This window comes from Neomonachus schauinslandi, chromosome 5, assembly GCF_002201575.2.
Source record: "Neomonachus schauinslandi chromosome 5, ASM220157v2, whole genome shotgun sequence".
NCBI lineage: Eukaryota > Metazoa > Chordata > Mammalia > Carnivora > Phocidae > Neomonachus > Neomonachus schauinslandi.
Genome location: NC_058407.1, coordinates 49,873,787 through 49,886,091, shown reverse-complemented (window position 1 = coordinate 49,886,091; position 12,305 = coordinate 49,873,787). Strand labels below are relative to the sequence as shown.

The following is a 12,305-nucleotide window of genomic DNA, read 5'->3' as shown; positions in this document are numbered from 1 at the left end:
GTTTTGGCAGTTTGTGTCTTTCTAGGAATCTGTCTATGTCATTCCAGTTATCTAATTTTTTACATACAGATGTTCATCATATTCTCTTATAATTCTTTTTATTTCTATGAGGTTGGTAGTTGTGTCTCCTCTTTTGTTTTTGGTTTTAGCAATTTGAGTCTCCTCTCTTTCTTTCTTGGTTAGTCTAGCTAAAGGATTGTCAATTTTGTGATAATTCCAAAGAACCCACTTTGGTTGCATTGGTTTTCTCTTTTGTTTTTATGTTATCTATTTCATTTATTTCCACTATAATCTTAATTCTTTCCTTCTGCTTCCTTCGGTCTAGTTTACTCTTTCTTTTCTAGTTCCTTAAGGTAAAAATTCAGGTAATTGATTTAAGATTTTTCTTCCTTTTTAAGGTAGACATTTAAAGCTATAAATTTCCTTTTAAGCACTGTTTTTGCTGCATCCCATAAGTTTTGGTATGTTGTGTTTTCATTTTCATTCATCTCAAAGTATTTTCTAATTTCCCTTGTGATTTCTTCTTGAACTCATTGGTTACTTATGGATTTGTTGTTTAATTTTCATGTATTTGTGAATTTCCCAAATTTCCTTCTGTTATAGATTTCTATTTTAGTTCCATTGTGGTCAGAGAATATGCTCTGAATTATTTCAGTCCTTCCAAATTTATTGAGGCTCATTTTTTTGCACAAGATATGGTCTATCCTGGAGCCTGTTCAATGTACACTTGTGAAATATGTGTATATTCTTCCGTTTTTGGATGGAATGTTCTATAGAATGTCTGCTAGGTCTAATTGGTTTGTAGTTTGTTCAAGAAGGTCTGTTATTAATTGATTACATTTTGTTGCCGGTCTTCTAAGCAAAATAATTTTTAAAATAGAATACAATCTAAGAAAACTAGAAGATGAATTAAATTTTTTCTGAAGTCTGAATGAAAGTGTCCAATGTGACAGCAAAATATTTCAGGGTTTTCGTCTTTTGTAGGAAACTACATAGACTACCTCAATTCAAATAGAACAGATGGAAGTTACAGTGTGCATTCAGGAAGGGGTGGTAGGTGTTTGTGGTTGACCATGCATGTGCACACATACACACACACACACACACACACACCTCTAACACCTTATGGCGTAAGATAGGATAAAAAATAAAGTAACCTAGGGAGATATGATCCCATGATTGTAAAACTTTAAAGTATATGGGCAAAAAGCTGATACAATGTTGCTTTTTCCTTTCAGTTTTCTGCTTTATCCTTTAATATTTTTATTGATATCTAACAATAACCTAAGGCAGGTATTTATGTGTTAACTGAACAAAAGCATGTTTGCATAATATTTGATCCTTAGAAAGCTATTCACGTATGCAAATTTGTAACCATTCAAAGAGAATGAAACTGAGCTTTAGAAATTAACATTACTAGCAAGGTGTTTATTTTCAGTCTAAGAAAGGAAAAAAAAACATGCTTATTAGAGACATAAAATTTTTCTGTATCTAGCTTCCCTTATTTCTCTTTCAGGAGCAGTCTTGAATCCTTCAGAGCAGAGTCATCAGGGAGATGGATTTCCAAACATGTTACCCAAGGTAGAGTGTATGTGCATAGATAATGAACCTTGAATCCTGTTGCATATATAATGGAGCATGGGGAATGAAATTGTCAGACAGAAAAATGCTGGATTTGCAGGTACTTTTCTCAAACCAGAAAAGCCTCAGCTCTCTCATTACTCTTTGTTTAGTTGGGGATTGAGGAAATTAGAGATTTGTGAGTGTTTTAAGAGTGAAGAGCTTTCTCCTCACAGTGATCTATCACAGATGAGGCTTAGAACTGTTAAGAGCTCTGTGAGCTGTGCATTTGTCTTAATTCAGTTTTTAATTTTCCTGTTCTAGTTGGCGTTCTGCATGTTGCTGTTGGTTTTATTGGAACAAATAAATTGGCAGTGATCGTTTTTATAGCATTAGAAATCATTTAAAATTGACTATAACCATGACATTGAGTTTTTGCAGTGGTATGAAAGACTTAACTGTATATAGCAATGAATACTATTGAATTAAATAAAGTAACTTTGCTTTCTATTAGCTTTTTTCTAAATTAGATTCTACTCTATTGCACTGTATAGTCCAGGGGGAGCTTTGGATTTCTGTTAAGGTTCTGTTCTTTCTAGACTTATGAAAGGGAATTACTTCAGTCTGTATTTCCTCTCTTAGGAAACAGCTAATGTCACAGTGGATAATGTTTTTATTCCTGAACGTAATGAAAAAGGTAAAAAAAAATTTTTTTTTTTACTTTCAATCATGTTGTGCTTTAAATTAACTTACACAGAGAAATAGCCAATAAACCTATTAACTATTCATTAATATGCAGGTTTAGGGTAAAATTTTCATGGATATCAAAATACTTGCAGTTTTGACTGACACGGAGCTCTGATGGATGATATATTATGGTGATATTTTAAAAATCCATTGGCCAATAGAGAATATAATAGTGGCCTCTTCCCTTAGGGGGGTTTCATATTTTCCATTAGTGAAATTTGCATTTTTATGTGCCATCAGAAAACATTTAAAAATTACATTGGGTTTTATATAGTTTTAGAAATTTCCATAGCCCTTGCAGAGATCTTTAGAGATGTCTGTAGAGCAATGCTGAAGGTCACTATGAAAATCCCATTATTTTCCATATCAACTTTATTACTTTATTAGCAGGGAGAATAATTTAGTTCTACCTGGGAATCATTCTGATAAACTTTAATGGCTAGTAAGGCTGCTTTGCCTCTTCTTTACCACTAGATCTGCATATTCTTTGGTTCAAAAGAGAATTAGAAAAGTTGGATAAAGTTGGATAAGGTTTTGGTCCTTTAAGATTTAACAATAAGTTCTAAATCAAACATAAAATGCAGAAATAGAGCCAAAATTGGGCTCCGAAGGATTTAGCTAAGCTTTTCCCTTTGGATATGTATTCGATTACCTTTTAAATGTTTTCTCCCAATCTCTGCTTTAGATGATTTTTTGAAAAGCTAAAGCATCTTCCTAATTTACTCTGAGGAAGTAAGTTAGGAATAGAGAGGATTTGGCTCATGAAAAATGTTTCTATCAGTCATGCTTGGAGAATATTGTTTAGTCATAACAAAATTTCCACTTCTATAGTTTCTGGGTTTTTTTTTTTTTTTTAATGGTTTTAGGTTCATAGTGAGTCAAAAGCAACCCATTGATCTAATGACAAAGAAATCGAATCTTGGAAAAGTTTCCCCAACTAAGTTCTTTGGCTGAGCTCTTTGGAAGGGTGATAGAATCACAGTGCTATTGTTCAGATATCTAAAAAGCCATTTGCTCTCTGGAATGGTGGGTGCCAGACCCGAGTAAATGGGCAGAGAGCACATGGTGGGCTTCAGTTTGGGTTCCTGGGCCCTGCTGGTTTTCTGCTGGGCTCTAATATATTTCTAATATGGAAGTCCTGGGTCTTTATAATGGTGGCATTAATTCTTAAGGAGAGAAAAAGTAACTTATCTTCTCCCTACTTTCCTTCCTAAGGAATATTGTTTAAATCCTCCATGAGCTTTCAAAACATCAGAGATGGAACCAAAAATTTCCACAAAGACTTCCTAATTGGAGAAGGGGAGATTTTTGAGGTATACAGAGCGGAGATCCAAAACCAAACATATGCCATTAAATTATTTAAACAGGTATGGAAAGAATTACTATCACAGGAGATCAGTTCCATTTATTTGCTCATATTTCATACTAGAATATGTCATTTTTCATCAACATTGAAAGGAGGTATATTTGAAAACAAAGTTTCATAAATGGAAATAAGATATATGAGCTCAGGTGACTGGAGAAAAGACTGTGAAATGAATGCCTGTCTCGCAGGAATGTGGAAGTGAAATTCTTCCCATCCCCAGATGTGTCGAAGGAGGAGGACTTTTCTGAGAAGCCTTGCAGGACCATTGGCACTTTGCTTGTTCTGGACTGCTCCAGTTTTCTTTTTCTTTGTGGGATGGACAGTGTCTGTTCCAAGTAGCTTCACAGGCTAAGCCACAGGTTGATATTTATAAATTGTCATGTATCACAGTTCAGGAGGGCTGGAAGGAGGAGGCTTCAGGTAAGAGGAGCAAGGCAGTGATCAGAGTAGGAGCTCAGGAGAAAGCTGAGTGGCCACAGCCAGGAAAGCAGAAAGGGTATTGGGGAGTCAAACTCAGGAGTCAGGAGACAGGGGCGCACACAGACACCCCAAAGAGCTGCTCTTCATGTTCCTCATTGTTAGTCAACGGTCAATAAACGTTTATTAAACTCTTGCTGGGCTGGGTGCTGAGCAAGAATGAATGAGGCATAATTACGTCCTCAGGGAGATCAGTCTTTTTTTTTTCCTTTTTTTTTTTATTATGTTCAGTTAGCCACTGTATAGTTTTTGATGTAGTGTTCAGTGATTCATTAGTTGCGTATAACACCCAGTGCTCATCACAACACGTGCCCTCCCCAATACCCATCACCCGGCTACCCCCTTCCCCCACCCCCTCCTCTCTGAAACCCTCAGTTTGTTTCCCAGAGTCCAGAGTCTCTCATGGTTCGTCTCCCCCTCTGACTTTGGGGAACTCAGTCTTACGGGGCAAACAAACGGTCAGGTAAAGAAAAGATGAACCTGCAGGGTGAGAAGTAGTTGAGCAGAGATTTGTATAAAACGTCATGGGAGCCCGGGAGAGACAGCCAGAGCTCTGACGTGCAGCCACAGCCTCATAGCGTTATCTCCCAATACCGACTTCATCACCCACCTCTCCCAATGGGCTTGATGGTTTTCTTTAAAGAGTCTTACTGATCTTTGTATCCGAGAGCATTATTACAGGGCCTGTCCCATGGAAGTTGCTTAATAAATGCTCATTAGGTGAATTGAATGAAGCATGTATGTCCTTTTCATGAATTTAGCTGCTAATCTCTAGGAGTAAAAAGACAGGAGTTAACGAAGTTACCAGAGACTTAGAGACTGTACAAAGTCCTACACACACATCAGGAAAGATGGGATAATTTAACAAAGAGCCACAGAGCATTTGTTTTTAAAGAAATGTGGTTTTCTAAAATTGGGACATTAACTTCAGTACCTCAGTAACCTGTCTTCAAGGGACGGAAGTGGGGAAATGTACAAGATGCGTTAGGTGCGTACAGATCACTTGGAGATCTTACAATGCGGATTCTGATTCAGCACACCTGGGTAGGGACCTGAGATTCAGCATTGCTCACCAGCTCCCAGGGAAGCCTGTGTTCCTCGTGCACAGACCAAACTTTGAGCATTAAGAGTGCTAGGTTAGCATGAACACAAAAACTAACCCCTTCATTTTTCAGATTAAGAAAACAACGACTTCAGGGATGTTAAGTGACAAAAAGTCACAAATATTGAGTATTAGAAATAGGACTGAGACCCAATCCACCTGGCTCCCGGGACAACGGCTTTTTAAAATGTAAATTCTCATAAAGGGGTTCTTGAAAATGGTTTGTTAGCCGAGCTTATTGTTTCTGACTTCCTGGATTAATTTTTGGAAAATAGCTTCCAGAATTCCTGTTGGATTTCTCTCCCTTTCTTCCTGAGAACAGAGCTCTAAAAACCCTGCCCTGTCTCGCAATTTACAAATAATAGAAACTTACAGCTGATGGAGCCTAAGAATATTTAACTCTTGCATGGTAGAAGTTAGGAACTGGAGATGCGGAGACATGCAGTCACATAAGGTGTATAAAGCCATCAAGAACAATACCAGCTACCGAGTAGGTGCTCGTACAATATTATTGAATTCATTAATATATTCAATAAATATTCATGTGTCAGGCATTGGGCTAGCTTCTGAAACGCCTTTGAAATAAGGAGTTATATTTCTCAATGTCTTAGGAAGCCCATTTTTTCAAAATTAATACAAAGGTGGACTTGAGTCATCATCTCCAAATGACCCAAATCAGAAATGCCAAATTAGTGAAATCACTCCTAACCAGAATACAGCGACAACAAACTGGATTCTTTCTGAGACCAAGTGGGGAATTTCTGTCATGGGATTTTCCTTAAATACATATATAAAATTTTTGAATTTATGTAAATGTGTACAAAATATGGTAAAAGGGTTTGAATATAAAATACAGCAATAGGACACATTGCATGAAAAACTTCTACCTCAAGAGCAGTGGTTCTCAATCTGTTTGGGAGGTAATGGGTTTTTGAAAGTCTGATGAAAGCTAAGGATCCTCTCCCCAGACAAAATGCTTATATGCATTTACATCAAAAAGGGCAGCTAAGTTGCAGGAAGACTATAGACCCTGGGTTAAGAATCCCAGAAATAGAGATCCTTTCCTTAATTTTTTTCCTCATTTTTCTATATGATATTTAGGAGAAAAAAATGCAGCATAAGAAACACTGGAAGAGGTTTTTATCTGAACTTGAAGTTTTACTGCTGTGAGTATATTTTGTCTGGAATTTCTCCCTCTGCCTGGTTTTCAGCTTTGTGCATCTTTGATGCTTAGAGGTAATAAATGTGGGTTGGCTGTGAGAACACTGGGTACATTTTTGACATCTGTTCCTTAGAATACATTTTAAAATACACCATCCACATAATTCACTTGAACATATTTTAACAAGAAACTGTCACAAGGAGGTGGGTTAAATCATGTGTGCTTAACATGGCTCAATGTCAAATAACTCCTGGAACATTAGAATTGTATGTATTTGACCATTTCCTCCTTCCTAAGAGACATTTTAGTCAAGAAACTGTTTCATCAGTATAACCCTCTTCAGGAAGAGAGTTTAGACAAAGAAATCAAGTGCTATTTTCTGGGAATTCATTCATGAGCCCGGGAGTCCTTGGAGACAAACTAAAATGACTTCATGTTCATATATATTCATATCTGCAGCCGTCCAGCCTGCTCATCAAAGGCCCTTAACCCTGTAGAGCTCACTCATCACCCTTTATGAAAAGAAAATATTCTTTTCAGATATTTTCTAAAGCAATAAGTGAAATGGGTGGTGGTGGAGGAGGCATTGTACTAAATCCTTCTTTTATCCCCGGGACCAGAAATCAAAACATTAGAAGTCTAATCATAAAAACTTAACACATATCATTTAGTCAACCAAAAACTAAAACCCAAATTGTAATAGTAGAGGGTCTCTATTTTTAAGCTTTATTTATTTGCTAATGAATGAGTAATAAGTTGGAAAATTTCAAAATTCCAAAAGTGCCAAAGCATAAACCAAGAACAGATTCCCCCCCCCCATTATCTTCAGCCACCCAGCTGATTTCCCCAAGGGTAACAGTTATCAGTTTTCTGTATATCTTCCCAGAGATACTTTATGCATAAGCATGTGTGTATTTTGTTTTCTTATTTTCACACCACGGGTAGCATAAATATATTGTTCACTTTGCTTATGTTAGTATTTCATTGTGTGCTGTACTGTAATTTAATTAACAATTCTCATATCAATGGATTTTTTAGTTTTTTTCTAATCTTTTAATATTAGAAAGTAATGATGCTGCAACAAGAAAAGCTTGTATATATGTTATTTTGTACCTGTTTGAGTATATCTGAGTTCCCATAAATATAATTACAGGGTCGAATGGTTATATGCATTGCATAATACCAAATTGTCCTCCAAAAGAAATACCACTTTACACTTAAAGCAGGCATATATAAGAACGCCTGGCTCCCCATATTTTTGTCAACATAGCGTTTATTCTTAACTTTTAATTTTTGCCAGTGTGCTAGGTGAAAATGACTTCTCAGTGTGGTTTAAATTTCTTTTTCTATTATGAGTGAATCTTTTCACATATTAAGAGACCTATTTTCTTTTCTGTGAAATATCTAATACTATTCTTTGCCCATTTTTTTAAAAAAAGAGGCTGTTGGTATTTTTCTTAATGATTTGTAGGAGCATTTAATATATTAGAGAAAATTAGCCTTATTCTTGTTGTGAGATACAAATTTTTTTTTTTTTTTTTTTTACCAAACTGACATTTGTCTTTGCCTATTCTAGTTTTTGCTATGTGGAAATGGTTTTAATGTAGTGAATTTTTTTAAATTTAAATTCAATTAATTAACATATAATGTATTACTGGTTTCAGAGTAATGTAGTGAATTTAATCTATATTTTCTTTTATGGATTCTGGATTTTATTTTATTTATTTATTTTTATATATTTCTTTTTTTTTTTTTAAGACTCCACCCATTTATTTGACAGAGAGAGAGAGAGAGAGAGAGTGCGCACAAGCAGGGAAAGCAGGAGACAGAGGGAGAAGCAGGCTCCCCACTGAGCAGGGAGCCTGATGTGGGGCTTGATCCCAGGACCCCGAGATCATGACATGAGCCAAAGGCCGACACTTAACCAACTGAGCCACCCAGGCGCCCCAGATTCTGAATTTTATATCACAGTTTCAAAGACCTTCCCCAGCGAAAGGTTATAAAATAATTCTACCATGGTTTTTTCAAGTACCTTTATGGTTTCATTTTTTTTCATGTATACATCTGATCCATTTGGATTTGTTCTGGTGAGGTATTTATGTATGAGTAGAGAGAATTAACAACTCTATGATGGTGAATATTCTTGGTGTGCTATTATTATTTTTTTTTTAAGATTTTTATTTATTTATTTGACAGAGAGACAGAGAGAGAGGGAACACAAGCAGGGGGAGTGGGAGAGGGAGAAGCAGGCTTCCCGCTAAGCAGGGAGCCCGATGCGGGGCTCGATCCCAGGACCCTGGGATCATGACCTAAGCCAAAGGCAGACGCTTAACGACTGAGCACCCAGGCACCCCACTATTATTATTATTTATATTGCTAATACTTATTTAGTTTTAGGCTTTATACCAAGTACATCACATGTATTAATTCTTTAATCCTCACAACAATCCTGTGAAGTAAATACTGCCCTCATCCCTTTTTTGGAGATGGGGAAATTGAGGTAGATCCTACCTTTTTGAGAAAATCCAACTCATTTCCTAAATCTTCTTCAGTCTCCTCAGATATTTATTAATGAATAAATCAGATGTAGCCTTCTCCTCTCAGAACATGCTTCCTGGAGTGGGGTTAGGAGAGAAGTACACAAGTAAACAGCAATTTCAGTAAACGAAGTGGTAAGATGGAGACATATAGAGCACTGAAGGAGGGGAACATGGTAACCTGGGGGCTGGGCAGCAGAATAGGCTTCTCAGAAAAAGTCACACCTAAGCCGACACCTGAAGATGAGTTTTTTTAGTTCAATATTAAGAGAATTACTTAACCCCTGTCCCTTAAACAGAATTGTAAACTCCTTAGGGTGTGGCTTCTGATTCCTTTCTTTCCCTTCTTTCCCAAGGGGAGGGGAAGGAGGTAATAATTTTTGAGAACCTGGCATTTGGCTACATATTTAACTTTTCATTTAATTTTCATAAGAAACTTGGTAAGTGGTGTCTTAATTATTGTTTACAGTTGAAGAATATTCATCTTCTAGGGCTGCCATCACAAAAGGAACAGGGGACTTGAACAAAATTTATTTTCTCTCAGTTCTGGAGCCTGAAAAGTCCAAGATCAAGGCAGATTAGGTTCTTGGTGAGGGTGCTCTTCCTGGCTTGTAGACGACTGCCTTCTAATTCTGTCCTGACATGGTGGAGAGAGAGGGAGGAGATTCTCCAGTTTTTCTTCTTATAAGGGCAGTAATTCCATCGTGAGGGTTCCAGTCCTAACCGTGACTAGCTCCCAAAGGCCTCTCCAAACACCTTTACATTGAAGGTTAGGGCTTTAACATAGGAGATGGGTTGGGGGAGGGGGATGCGTGTGGGGGAGAGACACAGTTCAGACCCCAGCAAAGATACAGGCTCACAGAGATTAAATCCTTGCCCAAGTCCACAGAACTGATGAAAAGAAGACCAAAGAGTCACACCCAGGTCTGTCTGTCGTTCAGGTCTGTCTGCTCTCCCACACCGTGGTGCCCTGTATTGTGTTTTATCTGTAGGAGGCACTCACAAGTACTTGTCGAATTGATTTTAAAGCTATCGTATCTGCAGACCTTAAGATCTACATAATCTGAGATCCCACCGACTTAAAAATTTGCAGTGAAGGATGGGTGAGAAGGGTCCGTAGATGCAAAGCCAGTCGTCTTTCTCGATGGCTGCTTCACGTTCCATACCTCACTAACTGGTACAGTGTCCGTTTTTCTGCTGGATTGGTAATACCTAAAAATAAGCAAATGGTCATTTCTGTTCTGTGAGCAGGAAAGCAGAGCACCAGGCCATGGCTATGTCTATAGGAGGACTGCTATCTTCTTTCTAAAAAGATTTCTATCCTTTTGAATTATTTTAAGGTGCAGGACTCGCAGGCAGTGGTATAGATCAGCTGTTTAGGCAGCCAAATATGCCAGCTCAACTGCTTTTCAGTCCTTTGCTTTTCATTATGTAATGATGGTCTGATTATAATAGGTGTAGGGATCTTGTGTCACAGGCATTTTTGACATATCTAAAAGTAAAATATGTCTGTGTTTGTGTAGGTACATATACACACATACTCACACACTTCCTTCCTTAAGGAAGGAGGCCTACGAGAAATCTGAAGATGTGTGTGGGCATTTTAGAGGAAAGTTTTGCTATTGAAGAAACTAATAAAAAGTCTTTATAAATAGAGTCTTTAAAAAAAGCTTTATTTTGGGGCGCCTGGGTGGCTCAGTCGTTAAGCGTCTGCCTTCGGCTCAGGTCATGGTCCCAGGGTCCTGGGATCGAGCCCCTCATCGGGCTCCCTGCTCGGTGGGAAGCCTGCTTCTCCCTCTCCCATTCCCCCTGCTTGTGTTCCCGCTCTCGCTGTATCTATCTCTGTCAAATGAATAAATAAAATCCTTAAAAAAAAAAAAAAAAGACATAAGCATACATGTTCAAAATCATTAGCCATTAGGGAAATGCAAATTAAAAAGAGATGAAATATCTCTACATACCTATCATAATGGCTAAAATAAAAAATACTAGGGCGCCTAGGTGGCTCAGTCATTAGGCGTCTGCCTTCAGCTCAGGTCATGATCCCAGGGTCCTGGGATCGAGCCCCGCATCGGGCTCCCTGCTCGGCGGGAAGCCTGCTTCTCCCTCTCCCACTCCCCCTGCTTGTGTTCCCTCTCTTGCTGTCTCTGTCAAATAAATAAATAAAATCTTTTTAAATAAAAATAAAAAAAGCTTTATTTTAATATCCCCAAGTATGTCTAGAACATAGTAGGCATTCAATAAATAATTAATTTGAACTGAGTTCATGGTACAGGTGAATTTCACATTTTATATTTTATAGTTGTTACCTGGGTTCCACTGGTTTTCACAGTGATGATACAGGCATTCAAGAAATAGAGTTTTGGGGCACGTGGGTGGCTCAGTCAGTTGAGCACCTGCCTTCGGCTCAGGTCATGATCCTGGGGTCCTGGGATCGAGCCCCGCATCAGGATCCTTGCTCAGCAGGGAGTCTGCTTCTCCCTCTCCCTCTGATCCTCCTCCCCATTTGTGCTCTCTCTCTGTCTGTCTCAAAAAAATAAATAAAATCTTAAAAAAAAAAAAATAGAGCTTCAGGGCACCTGGATGGCTCAGTTAAGCAACCAACTCTTGGTCTCAGAGTTGTGAGATCGAGCCCCACATCAGACTCCATGCTCAGTGAGGAGTCTGCTTGAGATTCTCTCTCTCCCTCTGCCCCTTCCCCTGCTTGCATGCTCTCTCTCTGTCTCTATCGCTCTCTCTCAAATAAATAAATATATCTTTAAAAAAAAAAAAGAAATAGAGTTTTAAAGGAAAGGAACCTGAAAATGTATTCTACACTGACATAGAACTCTGGCATTTCAAAATCAGTGATATGTTCTTCAACATCAGACTTTACTAATCAAATGAATTTTATTTTTATTTTTTATTTTTAAAGATTTTATTTATTTATTTGACAGAGAGAGACACAGCGAGAGAGGGAACACAAGCAGGGGGAGTGGGAGAGGGAGAAGCAGGCTTCCCGCCGAGCAGGGAGCCGGATGCGGGGCTCGATCCCAGGACCCTGGGATCATGACCTGAGCCGAAGGCAGACGCTTAATGACTAAGCCACCCAGGCGCCCCAATCACATGAATTTTAGATAACAGTACAGCTTTATGAAGACACTGGATGTCTCCTTTAGCTTTGTGACTGATGCCTAGCACAGTATCTGACGTAGTAATGCTTAAATGGATGAATGAAAACAGTCTTCTGTACTCTTTTTTGGTGACTTATACAGTATACTTAAAGCAATGAAAGAGTTTCAGTTGTATTATCTTTATTAATAAGTTACATTGGGTTTCGTATTGATAAACATAATTTAATATCAGGTAGTGTCA

General features: G+C 38.0%; 1 protein-coding gene across 2 annotated transcripts in view; it reads left to right on the top strand.

Annotated features, from left to right (window-relative positions):
• The window catches only part of IRAK3 (interleukin 1 receptor associated kinase 3), a 47,357-nt gene that overhangs the window by 16,949 nt on the left and 18,103 nt on the right, over positions 1-12,305 (top strand). For both annotated transcript variants that reach the window (XM_021678620.1, XM_044914766.1), the window contains 4 exons: positions 1,517-1,581; positions 2,203-2,257; positions 3,523-3,674; positions 6,354-6,418. In XM_021678620.1, the coding sequence (XP_021534295.1) occupies positions 1,517-1,581; positions 2,203-2,257; positions 3,523-3,674; positions 6,354-6,418 (337 nt within the window). The remainder of the gene's footprint in view (positions 1-1,516; positions 1,582-2,202; positions 2,258-3,522; positions 3,675-6,353; positions 6,419-12,305) is intronic.